The sequence below is a fragment of the Parasteatoda tepidariorum genome, chromosome 4, assembly GCF_043381705.1.
Source record: "Parasteatoda tepidariorum isolate YZ-2023 chromosome 4, CAS_Ptep_4.0, whole genome shotgun sequence".
In the NCBI taxonomy this organism is placed as follows: Eukaryota; Metazoa; Arthropoda; class Arachnida; order Araneae; family Theridiidae; genus Parasteatoda; species Parasteatoda tepidariorum.
In genome coordinates this window covers 11253752-11274942 of record NC_092207.1, presented here as the reverse complement: position 1 = coordinate 11274942, position 21191 = coordinate 11253752, and the positions used below count along the sequence as shown (strand labels likewise).

General features: G+C 28.7%; 3 protein-coding genes across 6 annotated transcripts in view; 1 reads left to right on the top strand and 2 right to left on the bottom strand.

The window, feature by feature from the left end:
• Window positions 1–11074, bottom strand: part of LOC107455940 (probable serine/threonine-protein kinase nek3) — a gene marked incomplete in the record, with an annotated part of 14154 nt that extends 3080 nt beyond the window's left edge. Inside the window, 3 exon segments of the mRNA XM_043040178.2 lie at window positions 4201–4363; window positions 5711–8580; window positions 10900–11074. Coding sequence (XP_042896112.2) covers window positions 4201–4363; window positions 5711–8545 — 2998 coding nt within the window.
• A 169-nt stretch (window positions 11075–11243) lies between these two features.
• LOC107455931 (Fancd2) lies at window positions 11244–19618 on the top strand. Its single transcript, XM_016073665.3, has one exon. The coding sequence runs from the start codon at window positions 11369–11371 to the stop codon at window positions 15659–15661; it is 4293 nt and encodes a 1430-aa protein (XP_015929151.1). The 5' UTR covers window positions 11244–11368; the 3' UTR covers window positions 15662–19618.
• Window positions 18272–21191, bottom strand: part of LOC107455918 (protein LSM14 homolog car-1) — a 23834-nt gene continuing 20914 nt past the window's right edge. For all 4 annotated transcript variants that reach the window (XM_043040182.2, XM_043040181.2, XM_071179411.1 and 1 more), the window contains exon 8: window positions 18272–18735. In XM_043040182.2, coding sequence (XP_042896116.1) covers window positions 18584–18735 — 152 coding nt within the window. In that variant the 3' untranslated portion in view covers window positions 18272–18583. The remainder of the gene's footprint in view (window positions 18736–21191) is intronic.

The following is a 21191-nucleotide window of genomic DNA, read 5'->3' as shown; positions in this document are numbered from 1 at the left end:
GAGAATTTTATGTGGCATTCTAGTTTAACAGAGCTGTAATGGAGCAAATTTTGATGCAAGCAAAGTATAGCTAAGTTGATGATATTTCAACTGTTTGGCGATACATTTCCGTTAAAAAAAAGTGGGTATAATGGATGAAATAATTTAAATTAAGAAAATTAGTAAATAATTTAAATTAGTGAAATTAAAAAAATTATCAAAGAAAAATTTCCAGCTTTTCTTTAAAATTCCCTGATTTTTCCAGGTTTTTATCCAAATTTCCCTGATATTTCCAGGTTTTTTCCAGTAAAAAAAAATTCCCTGATAATTCCAGGTTTTCAAGGTTTTCCAGGTGGGTGGCCACCCTGAATATAATACAGGGCTTCCAACATTCTATGCTTTTCGGGATAATTTCTTCTGATGGTAGCTAAGTTTATGTTTTAGTGTATGATTCTTTGTTTCTTAAACTTGATTTCAAATTATTTTCCTCGCCACTCTACATGTAAATGTTAAACATGTGGATTTCATAAGTTTATATGAATGGATTTCACTCATATAAACTTATATGAGTGGATTTCATAAGTTTATATGAAATCCACTTTGTTCCAGCTCTCTTGAGGTGAGGCCTTTAAGATGTTGGCAAAATTACCATAAATTTGAAAGCTTTGGTTTTTTTAACTGCCTATCACTCTATAGAACAGGGGTGGCCAAGCTCCTTGATAGTCAAGTCATTTTTCCAAATGTGAAATTTTTCGCGAGCGGCAATTAAATATGTATTTAAAAGGTATGCAAAAAAAGGTATTAAAAAATATTTTTTTTAACAGAAATTTTATTTATTGAAAACATATAAATAATGTTAGAAAATATGAGTATTGAATATAAATATTAAAAATTAAACACATTTATTTTACTTCCCTTGATAATTCTTTTAAATTTGGTGAATAATTGGTGACAGCACTTCTCAGTAATTCTTTGAGATGCTGGTTAGTTAATACTGGTCAGTGTTTGGATTTCACGAATTTTAAAGTGGAATAAAATTATTCACATAAGTAAATCATTTAAATAATGGTATAAAATGATTCACATTCGCGCAGTTTTCAATGAGTCATAACATTCTTAACTTAGACGGAAATGAAATTTGTTACAACATTGCACTTAGTCTCTCATATTTGTTGTCAGTAATTTAAAAGACATTTTGAAACACATACGGTACGATAATAATTTTTTAAAATATAATAGCACAAAAATGAAAAGGGAACTTAAGTGCATTTATTGAGAGCCACTAATAATCCTTCAAAGAGTCGCATGTGGCTCACGAGCCGCAGGTTCCCCCCCCCCCTCCTGTTNCCCCCCCCCTGTTATCAAATATTTTGAATGAAACGTAGTTGTTGTTGGCAGCCTTGTATAACATACCTCCATCTTTCAAGGGAACTGAGAAGTTACATATGGGCAGAAAATATGAGAATTCTTAAAATGGTGAAAATAATGTATATCCAAAACTTTATATTTTATAAAGGAAGTACATAATTGTTTCAAAGCTTTTAAATGAACCAGGAATATGATGAAACAACACATAAAGTGTAAAGCTCATAAATAAGAAAGGCAATAAGAAAGCTTTATTGTAATTCTCATTCACATGAACTTTATAAAACGAAATTGCAAAAAAATTGTTCAGCATTTTATCAACTGAAGTTAAGAATTCCCCTTAAAATGTATTATAAATAGTCATTCTAGAATTATAATAATTATTTTGCTTTCTTAACCAAATATCAAAGTACATAAAAAAAATAACCATTTAGTATAACAGAAGGGAAAAAAAATATTGATTTAGATGTTTTCGTGAGGTTTAAAATTTCAAGGATATGGAAATAAATGCTTATAATCATTCCATACATGGAGATTTTTTGTTAACAGGTAAAATTAAATACAATTAAATAAAAATTACAAACTAGATGCACTATGAGAAAAACAAAATAGAATTCCAAGTTATGCACAATAATATACTTATTTATTAATTAATATAATAGTAGAAATTTTCTAGACAATACATTTATTTTATTCAATAATGTTTTTTTTTTTTTTTTTTTTTTTTTTTTTTTTAAATACCAATTGTAAAGTTTCATTCCAGAAACTACATAATTATTTTATTTTCTTATGCAAATATTATCCATAGAACAAATATTCCTTCAATTTCAGCACTAACTAGTTTTTCATTAAGGTTAAGAAAAAAATAGTAAATAATCAAGTAGAATGTTGGTTAACACTATGCAATCATGCATAACACTGAGAGGCCTATAGTGGACACAATTAAAAAAAAAATTCAAGTATTCCTTTTTTTTAATTGTTTGTTGCTTTTCCCAGCAACTTTACTTCATTAAAATAAAACAACTTTTTACGACGTTCAATTCACCAAAAGAGAAACTGACTATATTCAAACTAATTTAAAATATTAACTTATTAGACATAAAAAAATTATACCATTGATCGCATCTAAAACTTTATATTCAAGACTTAAATCACAGTCGAGCAATTTTCCCGATGCATTGTTATTTTAGTATATAACTTCTCTTATTTTATTTTACTCTACATTATTAGGTTTATGAAAACACATTTCAAAGAACTATCTATTAATAAAATAATGTTTAGTATTAAAATACTAACATATTTCATACAAAATACATAAATATTCCAGTATTCCAAGTCAATCATAATAATACAAAATAAATATTTATTAAATGATGAAATAGCAGTTTTTAAACAAAACATCTGCTAAATTCAGGAATGCTAATAAAATATTCATAGTAAATTTCTCATTCTAGAAATCCAGCAAATAAAATAAAAACTTCACTACAGTTATCAAAGTTCTAATATCCCTTTTAATTTAAAGTAAAAAATTTGATTTAGATATTAATCTGACTTTTGAATTAAATTCAAAATTCGAAGAATATGAATAGACTGCTCATTAACAGATACAAGTTATATTAAAGATATAAATATTTATTAAATATATAAATATTTATNAAAAATTACAAACTAGATGCACTATGAGAAAAACAAAATAGAATTCCAAATTATGCACAATAATATTATTTATTTAATAATATAATAGTAGAAATTTTCTAGACAATATATTTATTTTATTCAATGATGTTTTTTTTTTAAAAAAATACTAATTGTAAAGTTTCATTCTAGAAACTACATAATTATTTTATTTTCTTATGCAAATATTATCCATAGAAAAAATATTCCTTCAATTTCAGCACAAACTAGTTTTTCATTAAGGTTAAGAAAAAAATAGTAAATAATCAATTAGAATGTTGGTTAACACTACGCAATCATGCATAACGCTGAGAGGCCTATAGTGACACAATTAAAAAAAATTTCAAGTATTCTTTTTCTCTTAATTGTTTGTTGCTTTTCCCAGAAACTTTACTTCATTAAAATAAAACAACTTGTTAAGACTTTCAATTCACCAAAAGAGAAACTGACTATATTCAAACTAATTTAAAATATTAACTTATTAGACATAAAAAAAATTATACTATTGATCGCATCTAAAACTTCATATTCAAGACTTAAATCAAAGTCGAGCAATTTTCCCGATGCATTGTTATTTTAGTACATAATTTCTCTTATTTTATTTTATTCGACATTATTAGGTTTATGAAAACACATTTCAAAGGTGTATCTATAAATAAAATAATGTTTAGTATCAAAATAATACAAAATAAATATTTATTAAATGATGACATAGCAGTTTTTAAAGAAAACATCTGCTAAATTCAGAAATGCTAATAAAATATTCATTGTAAATTTCTCATTCTAGAAATCTATCAAATATATAAAAACTTCACTACAGTTATCAAAGTTCTAATATACTTTTTAATTTAAAGTAAAAAATTTGATTTAGATACTAATCTGACTTTTGAGTTAAATTCAAAATTGAAAGAATATGAGTAGTTATTGCATCAAATTCAAAATATAAATAGACTGCTCATAAACAGGCACAAGTTATTAAACATATAAATATTTATTAAACAATAAAATTGCATAAATTTTCCAGTATATTTATCTAGAAATTAAAAAAATATATATATTATCAAAAATGCCTTGTAAAATTTCTCCCCCCCCAAAAAAACTTATAATTAGTTTGCCCATTATAGCTTATTTCAGCATTAAAGACAACAAAAAAATCTAAGAAATACCAAAATGAAGAGTTACCAAATGAAGAGTAGCTGCAAATCGATCTGCAATCTAAATTTTGAGATTGTTTCAAGACAACTCTTAGAGTCTGGCAAACCTGATAAAGATCATCTTCTTCACTGGTTTCCTGTGCTAATGATGATGAAGTTCGAGAAAGCTCTTCTGATTCTGTTTCAGAATTCTGAAATAGAAAGTAACATAATAAATTCATAAAAATGTGAAAGCTTATTGTATTTTTTTAACTTGAAAGATAATTCATAAATATTCCATAATAATAAATTCATAAATGTTTCCCTTTTATTTAACTATTTAACAGCGACTAAATGAAAATACTTAACTGTCAAATACTAAATCGCATAATAAAAATACATATTCTTTTCATTATTATAAAGGATACAATCTCTACAAATTTAAATTTTATTAATGATATTGGTATATTGACTAATGCTTAAAGTATGCTTTTAAATGTTTCATTTATATAGGTAAGCTTAAAAATAAAAGATTTCTTCCAAAAAAAAAAAATGTTTTTTGAATAATTTGAATCTTATAAATGCAAATAACCAACAACATTTACGGAAATTTAAATTCTCACTATATATAAAAGGACATTTTCAAAACAGTGTTTTCAGAATCAATATTTACAGTAAAGTTTTTGATAATGTTCTCAGTAGGTAAAATTTTCTTTATACAGAAAGTTTATTTTCCTTTGTTAAAAATCATTAATCGATATTCAAATATCTGAAAGATTTCCTAAAAACGATCAATTAAGCAAATATCTTACACTGAAAATTATTCTTATCGATATTCTGTTTTGAAATATCATAATGAAATATTCCTGAGTTAATAAAATAACGTATCTAAATTTTAAATACACTATAACAATTGAATTAATTATATATAAAATTTTGAAAATATATATTTCTAATTGACTTTCTACAGTTACTTGATTAAAAATTTCCTTCACTTCAAAAATATACAAATTAGAAACAACAGTCAACATGTTTCAATCTCTCAAAAATAGATGCCCACTTTTGAATGCTTGAAACATATCGACTGCTATTTCCAATTTGTATATTTTTGTAGAAAATGAAGCTCTTACACAAATAATACCTTACCGATTCAGTTTCTTGGGATAATTTTTTTAATCCATCTAACAATTATCAAACTCACAATTATCAATCTTCAGAAACCAACTAGGATACATACCAATGACCAAATAATTAAACATTATTAACACCTTAACTTGTGCCCTCGACTTAATTCGAGCACACTAAACAGGAATTAGAATGTAGAACGCCTTATCTTAACAATTTGTTCTTGTGGAATATAACATTTCTTTCAATTTTTTTTTGTGGGATATCTATTCCATTGAGGAACGAAGAAAGTTGGTTGCGCTCAGCATAAGGGGTTAATTAAACGTCCTTACTTAATAAACATCTTCTAATTAAAAAAGTATTGGTTATCAGTAAAAAAATGGCCAAATAAAAACAATAATGGAAAATTGAATAGATAAGCTATAAGAACTTACAAAATGGTTTGGGCTTAAAGAAGATGATGGATACAATTTTCCTCTTTTGAAAGGCACTTTTAAATCCTCATGATGTATAGATAAATCAGGAAGGGAAGGGCATTTACTGTTCAAGGCATCTTTATTTGCAATATTCCTTAGAAGGGAAGTTTCAATATTTGCATCAGAGGAGTTTCTTAAGAGCAAACATTCATCGGAATATAGTCCCAAGTTACACTGAATGCCTATTTCAGCTAGGCTTGTTTTTAAATTGCTGCAAGAAAATTTTTCTTCCCTGTCCTTCAAATTTGAAATAGAATTAGCAACTGATTTCTCATTCTTAATCGAATTTTCTTTATTGTCATTCAAGTCTATTGTACAATTAGTGATTGATTCTTTATTAGTCAAATTTCCTTCAGTTTCATTCAAGTCTAATGAAGAATTAACAACTGATTCGTTATTAGTCAAATTTCCTTCAATTTCATTCAAGTCTATTGCAAAATTACTGACTGATTCTTTATTAGTCAAATTTCCTTCAGTTTCATTCAAGTCTAATGTAGAATTAATGCCTGATTCTTTATTAGTCAAATTTCCTTCAGTTTCATTCAAGTCTAATGTAGAATTAATGACTGATTTCTCATTCTCATTTTCCCATTTAAAAACTTCAGAAATACTCTTACATTCCGACTTTTCTTCAGACAGAGTGGGTAAATGAAACAAGCCATATGAAGCAACATCACTATTACGTCTAAGCAAATATGTTTTATTTCTGATATTATTTTTTGTTTCTAAATCATCATCAATCATCATTGGTAAGTGAAAACGATCTTTATACTGTTGTGCATCAGAATTCTGATTGATGTCTGATTTTAAATTGCTAACTTTACCACGGGAAATCAATGGTAAGATAACATCTCCTTCTTCCAAATTCAAAGTTACTGAAGGAGAGAAATCAGAATCACATCTGTTCACTTTGAAAGTCTTATTGCAATAAACGCCAGATTTTAAATCAAAGTCCCCATTTTCCAAATAATTTTTTCTTCCAGCAATGTTTTTATTTGAAACTTGGAGTTCATTTTTTGAAATCAGATTAATAGACATAATATCAGCTTCAGAGTTCGTAATCTCATTTTTTTTTACAGTTAAATTTTTTTCAGTAGGTTCGCATTTACTCTCTTCATTATCATTACACAAATCATGATTGGAATCCTGCTTATGATAAATGACAGGGCACATATAACTTGAAGTTATACCAGCTGGGTCTTTTGATTTAATTCTCGTTCGACCAACATGAGGTGCAGAGTGAGGTCGATTACGATACATAACTTTATTAGAAGCTGAAAAGTCTTTTGAAGCTGTAACTTCTAGTGGCAAGTTTTTTAAAAAGTCAACTTCACACTTTGACCATTTAGATCTCTTTTTAGGACTGGGAGATTGTTGACTAAAAAGTATATTATCAGAAATATCAGGGAGATTTACTTCACATACAGTTTTTTGCAAGCTATCATCAAAACAGTTATCTGCAGATAAAACAGTTTCAATGATTGTTGAATTTTGGAATGAAATTTCAGAGTGAACTTCAGAAGCATCCGTTTCTAAATAGGTTGAACTGTTTTGTGATGGCAACAAAGGAAAGTTTAACTTGTGAGATTTCTCACAGAACTCAATAGATGAAAGCTCAATAATAGATTTATTTGCATCAGATATCTCTTGATTTAACTTGGTATCTTCATGATTTGGTACTTTATTGGGTAATAGATTATTTAATATTGAATCAGCATTGTTTTCAGTTTGTTTATGAGATAATTTATGTTTTGTCAAATTTGCAAGAGTTTTGGCATGTTTAAACATGTTAGTATTATGGCTGTCAACCTGCTTTTCTTTGCCAGCAGACTTTTTGATTTGCTTTGAAGGTTTTCTTTTAGCCAAAGAAATACCATACTTTGCTGCTGGATCAGTAAACTTCATTTTATCAAGTTTAGATTGAGCTGTAGGTGAAGAGAATGGAATTTTTGTGCTTTTTGATTTTTTAAATTCCTCTCTCATTTTTGACTCATTAAGAAATTTGCCAATTCGATTTACAATGAACTGCTTCCTTAAAATAGCATTTACAGAGGGGCGTGTATGAGGATTTCTATTAAATATTTGTTCCATCAAGTTCTTGAGTTCAGAGCTATAAATGTCAGGTATCTGAGGGAGAGAACCTTTAATAATTTTCAGAATAAGACTTTTAATATTTTTTGCTTGAAAAGCATGTTTTAAAGTGGTTAATTCATACAACACACATCCCAATGACCATATATCTGATTTATTATTATAAGGACGATTTTCACAGATTTCTGGAGACAGGTAATATGGAGTACCTATGCAAGTCTGTGCTAATTCAAAAGTGTTGTTTAAAACACGAGCAATTCCAAAGTCTCCTAGCTTTGCTATGCCAGATTTTGTCAAAAAAATGTTTTGTGTTTTAATGTCTCGATGCAAAATTTTTTGATCATGCACATGCTTTACTGCCAGGCATACCTGTACAAACCAGTCAAGAATTTGATCTTCGGGAAAAAATACCCCATTTCGAGCTCTAATTGTGGAGTACAAGTCACCGCCATCACAGTAATCTGTTACTATATACAAGTTATTATTTTCTTCAAATGATTTATGATACGTAATAATGTTAGGATGTTTCATCTTTGATAACACTTCAACTTCTTTTAAAGCCAATGCTTTTTCATTTTCACTCAGATTTGATAAAGAAATTTTTTTAATTACATAATACTTTTTGGATACAATATCTTCAACTAAGAAAGCAGAACCAAATGAGCCTTCACCTAAAGTTTTAATAATTTTGAAATCTTCCATATTCAGAATCAACTATGTCCAAATTAATCCACATTCTAAAAATAAAAAATATATATTCTGTTATCCAATATTTAATACAATATCAAAATACTGAATTGACAACAATGTGAAATAATCATACTTTGTTCTTAATTTGACAGGTAGAGATAATGTAAATTTATGCTAATTGCTATATACCAGTGGTTTCCAGCTGGTGGCCCGGGGGCCACATCCGGCCTGCGAAGCTTTTTTTTTGTGGCCAGCGAACTAAAATATATATTAATTGTCATTTTTTTGCGCACATAATGATCGTTTTTTTTTGCAGACAAAAATGATAGTGTATGTTGCTCTTTTTCATTTCATTTTTTCGTATTTTGTGAATATAATTTAGCATGCTAGTATCAGAAATTTTCTCGAAGAAATTCTCCGATTTAACTTTTTGGAGCCACTCATTTTGGAGGAAAATATTTACACACACATTTGTAAATTTTAAATGTAAATACCTATTCTCTGGTGGTTGCATCAGACAAACTTCAATTTTCTCATTGAACATTTTGTGTGCTACTAAGTAAGTTTTAATACCAACCTTTTTAAAGATTTTTATCTTAACAGTTAGATATCTGTTGCACATTAATTGTTTAATACATAGGTACACATTAAAGTTATTGTAGCCCGAATTTTTTAATATGCAATTAAATATTTTTAAAAATCTACTTCTTATTTTAATTTGTAATTCAATGCTTTTGTTTTCATCGTTTGTCTTTGTTTCAAATCTGACAGTAATATTTAATGTTCCTTCAAACAAAAAAAAGAGTCCTACATAAAATTTTGATAAAGTTGTGGCCCGCCATCGATTTTTGTTTTTAATTGTGGCCCCCGGCCTCATTTAAGTTGGAAACCCCTGCTATATACTATGCTAATAACTATACACTAATACTAATATAAACAGAAATTATTCCAAGGCTGCATTATCAGGGCTCAAAAATTGAGAATTGATCTTGATTGATTTCATCAAGCGGAAAAAAAGGTTAAATAACTTTTTATGTACCTAAGTTCTAAAATCCAGATAATTCTTCACAGCAAAATGGTATATATATTTTAAAATTATGATTTTGCATCAAGTGTAAGGCACCTCAACAATGGATTTTTTTTGGCTAAGAAAAACACTGTTAATGAAAATGTATAACAGCTATTTTAATAAGAATTAAATGTAAATTTTAAAACCAATATTCAAAAGCATTTAGGCATGTTTTTTAAATAAATATAACTGTAAAATAATTGTATTTGTCCCTTATATTATAAATGAGATTCTTTTCTTTAAGTTTACAACTTTTGAATTACTAAAAATCTGAAAACCAGTTACTAAAAACTTGTTTTATCTACTGAAGATAATATACATCTTTCTTACATTAATAACTTAGATATATATTTTTTTAATTTAAATAGAGCTATATTTTTAATCCTATTTTTTAAAGTTTGATTTTAATTAGTAATTTTTAATGCAATTATACATAAGTTTGTATTTAAAAATAAGATAGTGCTTAGAAATGAGTTTCATACACATTAAAATAACTTTTAAACTGACATGGACAATAGTATTGTATTTATAACAAAGCATTTGAATAAATTTTTCGACAAAAATGCAATGTTCACTTAAAACAAAACAAAAACTTATTTTCCTTTAAATCATTATAACACAGTTTAAATGGAATATTTTCATATAGAGATCAACGAAAAAAATAATCGCCAAGTATTCCAAGTAGTGGCCCAAGAGAAACTAAAAAACACAGAAGGGGACCAACTCGAAGGGTAAAACTCATCGGCTGTATATGTTTTTATTTTTTAAAAATTTGCAAGCTTTAAATCCATTAAGCTCCTATGCGATTGTAATTGACACAACAAATCATGATACGGAAATAAACCATGATACAAAGTGACGTGACATTCTGAAAAAGCTCAAAATGTATAGTTTATATTCAGAGCTTAGTGAAAGAATGTGTCAAGTGACATTCTGAAAATGTTTAGCTTATATCACAACTTAGAGGAAGAATGTGTCAAGTGACATTCTGAAAATGTTTAGCTTACTTAAAACTTAGAGGAAAAATATGTCAAGTGACATTCCGAAAAAGCTCCGAATATTTAGTTTAGAAGCATGTCATGGTCAGCTACAAATATAAAACGTTATTTTTCCTCAACCAGTCATTAAAAATAATCGGTTTTTAATAGAAAATTATGATTCATTAGCTACTTCTTGGTGTTTAAGTTGATGTTTATAAATTCACTCGAGTGTCACTTATCACTTTCCCCCCTTAAACTCTTTAAATAACAAACTTAAAATAGTTAAGACTTGCTGCGATTTTCAAAACAAATATTACCGGTGAATATACAGACAGAGAATTGTTCTTCATTATTGTTATTATTTTTTGGTAATATTAATCAGGAATCATTTTCATAAACAATTTATACAGCTTAACTTCAAGTAAAAAAATCAAAATTTTTTATTTTGTTTACCATGGCAACATTTTGTTTATTTCTATTTCATGCGTCGCTAGTTGCCTATTTCTTCGTTACTAAATATGCATTTAAAATTTTCGTCATACTGTGCTAAAGATTATTAAGTTGTAGAAAATTCTTTTAATCTAAACACCTAAGATCGAATTCTTCAGCTTATATCTTAATTACTGTACTTTAATTAATAAATCTTTAATTAAGAAAAATATTCACTAACTTTAACTATAACCTTTACATAAATGTTTACTAACACGAAGATCGATGTTCGGCGCGAATTTTAGTGATATTGGTATACTTATATCAAATTAATATCTCAATATTAAAGCTAAGAAAATGTCATCTGATGAATGGATCGGAAAGAAAATTTCGGATGTTTATCTTTCTCAAGAACCTGCTTTAGTTCCTAAACAAACTAAACGGAAGACAGAAAATTATTTCGAAGAAGTTTTACAAAGAGCCGGATACGTTACAGGAGAGAAGAACAATGCTAATGAACTAAATGTGGATCAAGCTGTTTTTCTTCGGGATTTGGCGAAGTTGTTATCTGGAAAAGCAAACAACGAAATAAATAAGTTCTTCAATGGATTAGAAAGCCATTTGGAAGATGAAATTCGTTTTAAATGGAGTCTTATGCCTACAGTTACAGCGGCCTCCTGCGAAACTGCCAGAAATGCATCCCAAGACAGTTTGATTCATTTACTATTAAGTGTGGAAAAGATTCAAGAGAAAGTTATCAATATAATGTTAGATAAGCTTGTTGAGTTTTCTTATACAGAAAACACTGCTTTGTATGATCGCACAGAAAACAAAACAGTTGCGTGTCTAATAATATCTCAATTTCGTTGGCTTAACAAGCTAGTTAACAGCGAAGCCTTGGCTGATAAACTTCTTGAGTTGATTGAAGGCACTCCAACTGATATTCAACGAGACATTATCAGACTTTTACCAGACGTTATTAATGAATTTGATCACCCAAAAGTTGCAAAAAGCCTTGGAGAATTCCTGCTCGGCAACCAGGAATTGAATGTGATAATATTGGATACTTTAACAAATTTGAACATCAAATCTGAATTGTTATCAGAGATAAGACAGAAAGTCATTGAAACAATTTCGACCGCAAATATTGAAGACCTGCCTGTCATTGTGAAATTTGTTTTGCAAGATTTAACCATAGCTGAAGCCCCTCAAGTCATTCGAGAACTGCAGAGCAAACTTGATTTTAATTCAACTTTTAATCCTATCATATCATCAACCCCTATTAATCCCAAAAATGGGGAAATATCAAAAAGCATTGAAAGCTGTGTGTTAACCACAATCAAACACTCATTAAAATTTCAAAAAACACTCTGTGATGCATGGGTTAAATACCTTGAGCTATTGGAAGGTCCAAATAATCACAAAGCCTTGGATATTTTTGTTATATTAATATTTTTGTCTCTGGAAATAAATGAAAGGAAGTTAGAAAGTCTTCTAAAAAACAAAGTTAAAGCTGGTGACATTAATGAAGATTTATTACAAGCAACATTTAGAGGTCATCATGATGTTCTTCAAGAGTATGCAAAAGAACTGCTTAAAATTGCTGAATTGCTACTGAGGGCGTTTGAACCAGTGATTTCGTCATTTGCTTGCTGTGTATATATGAACTGTTTTGTGTGGTTTGACTCCTTTTATAAACAAGAGGTTATAGGTAATCTAATTACTCATGTGGGAAACAAATCAGAAAGCGAGGTGAACTCTGCCCTGAATACTTTGTTGACTTTAATCAGAAATCACACTCAAAAAATGGTGCCATATGGTTTATTCATAAAAAACTTACTTGACCATCTTGGAGAGTTGACCTTAAATCAAATTCGCAAGGTCCATGAAATGTTGAGTATTTTAGCATATCAGGGAGGCCGAGAAGGTGCCATGCTTTTGGATGATTTGTTGATAATAATTCGTAAACAGTTATCTAATAAGAATGTAAAATATCGCAAAATGGGTGTAATAGGAGCATTAATGTCTGCAAAAATTGCTGCTGAAAAGGAGAATGAAGAGCAAGAACCTGATGTATCTATTAATTCTGATGCTCTTGAATTCGAAGAATGTTTTCAGCATTCAGTCAAGTTACTCGAATTGGTTGCAGCCAGCACATCCGAATCGAATGAGGCTTACGCATTATTTTGTGATGAACTTTCTCACATTATGATTGAGAAGAAATTTGGTAAATCTATCTTAGAATGGATAGGTGAGAATGTCCTCTCAGATTTTGAGGAGACTTTTATAATAGACATTGATCCAAGTGAATATGAAGGAAAGAACATTGGTCCAAAGTTTGGTCTTGATGAAGTTAAAGAACCTGTGGCTGTTGATTTGTATAATATTGTTAAGAAAGAGACAGTTGGCTCTGAAAGTAAATCTTCAAAATTTAAACTAAATTCTTCATCTAACTGCAGCAAAGATAAAGGTAATTTTAACCAAAGTAAAGTATTAAAGACACTTTTAAAAATTTCTTCGGTTGAAAGTACAAGTTCAGGATCAGCTAATACGGCAGTTGCATCTCCTCTCAAGTTGGCTCCTATGTTTAGATTGCTAAGGATGTTTAGAGAAGTGCAAGATGGTAATCTTGAGCAAATTGATGCACTTTTAGGATGCTCAATTATGTTGCCAGATTTGAGAATACAAAAGTTTTCAGTATTGTCAACTGCAGAAAAACACTTGCTTTTGAACACTCTATTCTATTGTATTAATTGGGTGAGAGAAAATATCAATGCTTTTGCTACTACAACCGATGTTGATATCAGATGTAATGTGTTGACCAGATTACAGCTTTTGATTGGAATGGAGAATTTAGTTTGCAAATATTTAGCTGAGTGCAATGGCTATTCACCTCCAGTAGCAAATTTTGATTTTGAAGAAACTCATCTAACCTTAAAGTTGCCTAATAAGAAAGGTGTGAAAAGAAGTGGCAAAGGTAAAAAAGGCAAGAACAAAAAATCTAAGAAAGATGAATCCACAGACCAAACTACATTAGAAAATCAAGATACCTCCCTTAAATCAAAATCATCTGATTCAGAGTCGGAAGAAGAGATTAAATCAAATTTGGATTTGGAATTGAAAATCAGTAAAAGCTTACAGCCTTTTTTCCGAGAACTCGACATTGATGTGTTTACTCTTTTGCAGTCAGATATAACTTTTCAAAAGCGACCAGACGTATTTTTGAACGAGAAGGTAACGTCCACTGATTTACATCCTGATGAACTTAAATTTTTATTAGAAGATTTAAGTTCTAAACTTCATCATTGTTTTGATTCCTCAACCAGCCCTTTAAAAGGATTTCATAGTAAACAAGCAGGTTTTTCGAATCTTGAATCCTTTACTGTAATCAGTGTGATGTCTTTTTGCATTGACCTTATACCATCTTTGTGTAACACTGTAGAGGAGATTCTTAAATACTTTAAAACATTGGCTGTAAATTCTGACGGTGTGGAAGATTCTTTATTATTCTATAATAATGAATCACATCGTAATATCGAATGCCTTCACCTGATATTAAAAGTCTTGACTCAAATAATGTCCTGCAAGGTTTTAAATTTAAAAACTAACTCCTCTCTTTTGAAAAAAGCTCTAGCATCATTCACACCTGAGCGTAATGTACCTGATCACTTTTCTTATGATGATTTAATCAGAGCATCTACTTCTCATTTATGTTTGTTTGCAGAGTCAATTCCATCTTTATCTTGTGCATCCAGTCTAACCCACTTATTATCTTGCATCCTGTATTTCGGATCTGACTCCGAGCCGAAAGAAAAAGTCTCCAAGTTGTCTCTGAAATTTTTGAAGAAAAAGTGGTTTGAAATTGAATCCAAAAGCGTAAAACCTTCGGAAATCAACAGCAATGTCAAAATTATTCTGGAATCATATTTGCGAAATTCTAAGTCTGCTTTGAAGGCATTAGAGTATTTGTCGGTTGATGCCATTCCACAACTTCTAAAAGATGATGTTAAGGATAATCTTTTTTATACATTGAACAAGTCTTCCTTAAATTGCTATTACAAAATAATGTTCACTTCTTTAATGAGCTATGTCAAATCTTACTTCTCAGAGAAACACGGCAATGATGAACAGATGAATGAATGGATCATCATACTCAGGGTGTTTCAGGTGCTTACCAATTTACTTAAGTGTTTTGGATCAAGAACCAATATAGGTACCTGTTTGAAATTCAGTCGAGAAATTCTTCAAACTTTCCTGAGATATGGAATGCCACTGATGGACAAATTATTTGTGAATAAAAAGGAAGAAGTTATATGCTTGATGAAAACACTGCAAGCAAGTACCAGATACTTGCAACATGTGTGTTGCCATTCTAAAGTCCTTAAAGATGTTTCATTAATCAAACAAGTACCTTTTCTAAAAAAAAGCTTAGAAGTGTTTGTTTTCCGGGTAAAAGTGATGCTGGCTGTGAATAAATGTGAAGAGGCTTTCTGGCTTGGAAATTTGAAAAATAGGGACCTTAAAGGAGAGGAGATTCTATCACAAGCTATGCAAGATTCCAATAATGATTCTGATCTTGAGGACAATGATCAAGCTAATAAAAGTGACTCTGATGTAACTAATGTGGAATCTGAAGAAGATACTTTATAATTTAATTTGAAATTTATCAAATAGATGCAGTTTGTAGATTTTAAAGAAAATGTTAAATTTTATATATCTTACATAAAAGTTAAAATTTAATAATTATGGTTTTATGAAAATTATCTATAAATATTTTGTTATGATTAAAAATATCAATATAAAAAAGATTCTTTGTATTATTTTAAGTGAGGTAGTTTCATTTGGTGTTTCATAGGAAATGTTTAAATAGTAACTTCAGGGTTTAGCTTCTGAACCTCATTAACAATGCCATCACAGTAAAAACAAAATCACTCTGAAAAACTTTAGCTTTAGCAAACAATTTTACAAACTAAGTACCAATTTAAATAATTTAAGCACGCTAATTATTTAGCTGGGGCTGCTTTCTAAAAAAAAAAAATGTGATTCTTCCGCGGATTTTCGCTTTTTTTTCTCGCAGAAATTTTTTTTTGAACAAGTTGAAATATTTTAAGAGGAATTTATTTTTCCGCGCAGCAAAAGTATTGAAGTCCTCATTCCTCCCCTGGAAGTTTCTCTAAAAATCATTTCCTTGGGATAGAAATGGTTGATCTTTTTACAGGGATGAGATTTTTTCGCTTATGCGTCTCAAATTTCAGCCTTTTTATCAAAACTTCCAATTCTCTGAAAGTTTATTTTTTCTTAAATAAAAATTCCGTTTTTTTTGTTGAAATTTTAGTCGTTGAAATGAAATAATTATATTTTTTTTACAATTTGCAGAGATAAACAGAAAATTCAAATTACATCCTAGCTGCTAACCCTTCTGTCTTTTTACTTATTTTAGCTATTTTCTCTTTCATGCACAGAAAATAAGATTTTCGTGTTTTTTATTCATCCGCTGGATAGCTCGTATTTTCGCAATTCAAAATCCAATATCGTGATTTGTATTTGCGCGCTTTTAAAACCCTATGTTGCAATTCCTATTCACGCAAGTTTAATATGCAATATCGTGATTCGTTTTTGCGGTTTCTATCTATGATAAACATCTATTTTAGTATTTATACATGCTTTAAAAATTAGGCATTGTGATTTGTATTCTCGGGATTTAAAAATTATGCATCGTGATTCGTATTTACGTGATCTAAAAATTATGTATCATGATTTGTATTTTCGCATTTTTTAAAATTCAATAGTTTCATATTCATGTAAATTAAAAGCCTAATATCGGGATTCATATTCTCTCAATTTAAAATCATGCATGTGATTCATATTCATACAATTTTATAATTAATCATCGGGATTTATAATCACATGGTTTACAAGTTTAAAAATCAAATTTATGTGTGTCTGTGTATATATATTCTTTCTTGGATTTCCTCTTTTTTACTTTGATTACTCTCATCCCTGAGTTTAACTTAGAACTATTTTTAATCAATTTTCAATCTTAGTTATAGAATCATATGTAAAAGTAGGAGTTCTGCAAGTTAAAAAAAATTTGCTCTCAAAACAGAACTTATTGTCATCTCTGAATTAGAGTAGAAAATATTTTAAGTTTCAAAGTCAGACATAAAGATGTATTTTTTTCTCAGTAAACATAAGTTTTTTCGACGAATGTTGAGATCTAAGGTTTGTAGTTGTCCCGATCAAAAATAATCTGTTCTTGATTTTTTACTGTTATGTCTTAATATTCCTGATTTTTTTCTTTGTTCAGAACATATTTCAGAAAACTATATTAAAATAATCATTTGGATTTTTTTTTTTTAAATTTTCACTAGAAAAAAAATAAACATTTATCAATGTCAAAACTAGTATGTTATTCAAAAAATGATATTTGTAACTCATTTCAAATAAAAAAAGAACATGGAAACAGAACTTCCTTATTGTCCCCTGTTTTTTAAAAGAATGAATTATTGTTGATTCAGTATTGGAAATTTTTTTTTTCTTAATTTAAACTCTCACCCTTTTTACAGGATTCTTTTCTATTTTTGTCATTTTTACACCCCTTGTCTAAATCAATAAATCTAACTAGATCATCAATGAAAATCACGATTAAGTCAAATCATATAAGTTTTGTGCATCATCATTATAGTTGGCCAGACAGCCCAATTCTTTCCTATGAAGATTTCTACATAATGACTTCCGATTTATCTTTGACCTCCAATTCTTTTCATTAACTGCAAGAAAATCAGAGTCGGCCCATCTCAACCGCGGCCTTCCCCGCTTTCTTGTTCCAGTGGGTTTAAAAAGCAGTATCTTTTTTATTGTGTTGTCATCACTCATTCGAATCACGTGGGCCATCCAATTCATTCTATTTATTTTTATGTTTTTAATAATATCAGGTTGTTTAAAAATCTTGTANGGTTGGGCATAGGGTTGACACCTCTATCCTGTAGAAACTTCTTGTCCCGAAATCCTAAGTTCAGTGCACAATTTCATATTGTTCAATACTCATGTATTTTGTTGTTTTTATTCAACCCCATACGAATAACTTGTACTCAGCTAGTAAATTTATATAATAATTATTCTAACTTTGGTATCTGGTGTTTTGCAGTAAAAACATTCCAAGATAACTTGAAAAATGTGACTTTGTATACTGTCCCAAAGATGTTCAATGACATTGATCTGTGTGATGGTCTTTGAAAGCATAAGAATGTAGAAAACTTGTTAGATTGCAAAGACACTTTAATAAATAAATGTCAAAAAATAATAAATACACCCTGCTAAAATCAGCAGAGGTTAACACAACTTAGAATGATGCTTACACTTATTTCTCAGCATCTGGTATACATGTTAAACATGCTGATTACTTTACAGAACTTGAAGCATGCAAACACAAATAAAGAAATTATTTTTAAAGTCAAGTGTTTCTCTCACTTTTACAAAAATAGACAATCTTGTTGAGTAAAAATCAATGACTCGCATCTTCTGATGACTAGAATAAAGTATAAAAAATATATATATTCTCCAAATAGCATATTAATTCCAAACAGTCTCCACTTTGTTTTCTGGCCATTCACTCTTCTCTTTATCCATAACCACTTCAATGATTGGAAGCTGATCAGATTTCACTTCTTCAATTTCTGTGGCAGTATCTACTTCTTTCACAACAGGCTTTTCATCAAAGGTAACTGAAATTTCAAAATTAAACATTGTAAAAATTTTAATGTGCCCTGAGGCAGAATTTCTTCAAACTATCTCTTTAGCTTTAATATCTTTCTGCAAGATACTTTTAATAACTAAAATATATTTTACTAAGTTAAAATAACAAAAGCGCTGTGTTTACAAAGAAAAAACTATTTTTTTAATTGAACACATAACAGGGTGTGTAGTCTAATCTTTCAACAAAAAATAAGCACGTTTTGAGTACTTTTTAAGCACTCAAAAAATATTTTTAAGCACTATATAAATTAACAAACCGCAAAATTATTTTCTAAGACTTTAGATGATCATGAGAAAATAACTAGTTTTTGACAAAGAACTCTTTTCTTGATTATATTAGCCGTTATAAAACAATAGAGATTTTTTGGCTCGATATAAGAGGGCGGAAATTGAGAATATCTTGCAAAATGCAGCAGAGTTGCACATGAGAAGGCAATAATCTCACCAAACCCAGCTCAGTAGATGCATATACGAACAATCAAGTATTTCATAAAACATGTAAAATGATTGACGCTTTCATATGCCATGGACCGACAGTAAGCCGAAATGAGTTGTAAAAAAAGTTGAATAGAACAATGTGAAAAGCACACTTTTGCATAATATGTGGCAAAAATAGACATGGTAACTAAAAAAAAATCATTTCTGAAAAGGAAAAATTAAGCACTTTTCAAAAACATCCAACGGAAAAAAAAGCACCTTTAAGGGTTTTTAAATAACGAAAATCAAAAATAAATACTTTTAAGCACTTTTTGTTCTAATATTATGGGTGATATTCTCGCATTTTGTAAATAATCATCACAATAAAAAAAAATTAAAAATAAAGAAATCAGTTACTAAAAGAAGAAAAAAAAAGATCCACGATGAAATCATTTGAATCAGTCTCTTCAAACACATGCTTCGTTTCAATATTAATTTGTTGTAATAAAAAATATCAGATTTAAAAATTATGGAGAAAACAATAGCAATAACTGCCAAAAATTCGATAGAATCATTGCCTTAAAAAGTAAATACTCAAATGCAAGATTCGAATTTTACATAGTGTTTAAAATATATAAGAATATTTAAAAACGTTGTGAAAATCAATAGCTGCGGAAAATTTAATCGAAACATTACATTGATTAAATTCAACGAGTCAAAAATTTATTATCTAAATGCATGATTCAAATACTACCTGTAAATTTCTGAACAAACAAAAGCTCAAAATTTTCTACTTCCCAGCAGAAAAATCTTTCTGCAAGAACTCTAACTTTCTGCGACAATGTTACCGGGTTGCTGCAATTCTGCCACAGGAATAATGCGAAACAAAGATTTTACTAAAAAAAAACTGCATTAAGAAAAGATTTTATCTGGGCAGTTCTCTGGAAATTAGGACATAGGTCACAAAACTTGAAATAACACTTGAATTTTCAAAAATCCTGCAAGTACAAATCTTTTATTTCTTAGTAAAAATATTAGATGTTACTTCTTTTGTTGTCTAAGTTGACATGTTTAAATAATATTTTTAGAAGATGGATAATATTTTGGAAAATTAGAGTACTATAAGTTTGAGATTAAAAATATATAAAATTTATTGTATTTTATTTCTACTATGCTAACTTATAGAAACAGCAAATTTAACTGCAATGTTAATATTTAAAAGTATTGTTTTAATTACATTTATTAATTTATTGCTAGCAAATTTAGTGTAATTCTGTCACCACAAAGATGCTTAAGTTTGCTTTTTTTTAATTTAAAGAATAATATTGCAGTATTAGATATGTTGATTTTCTCAATACTGCTATGAGAAAATATAAGCAGACATAATTTTTAAATTCTATCTTTAATTGTTAGTTTAAATAGTGGTAAAGAAATCACATACTGGGAAGCAGAATAGAGTTATTCACTTAAAATTACTTTTTTATCAAACAGGGAGAGCAAATTTAAGGCCTACATTAAGTTCTTTACCTTTATTGTTAATTCATTTTGTTCAATTTAATGGAAGATATTTTTGCTTATTTAAATGGGCGTAAACTTTGTGTCATGGAAAATAGCAAGAAATTTCTTAAGAACCGTGAAAATGTTTTTGGTGCATTACTAAATAATTTGAAAAACATCTTATAATTAATTATCTTTTCATCAATTTTAACTATTGATTTAGTTATTCTAGGTTCAGATTAGTAAAATAGTTTCAGATCAAATAATTAACTTAATCACATGATATTTTATTGAGAAATAGGTAAAAAATTAAACATTACAGAAAAATTATTTTTTTAAAAAAAGGTTCCCAGAAAAGGTTTAGATTCTTTCTTTTTTTTAAATTTTTATGTGCGTTTCATAATCGATGATTGAAATTCTTTTTTGAAATAATCACTAAACTATACATTTACATAATTTTAAACTGCATAAAATATTGAATTTTAAGTAATATCTTCGGCATCAATTTTTT

Coding starts and splice junctions, on each gene's coding strand:
- LOC107455931 (XM_016073665.3), top strand. CDS start 11,369: ATGTCATCTGATGAATGGATCGGAAAGAAAATTTCGGATGTTTATCTT.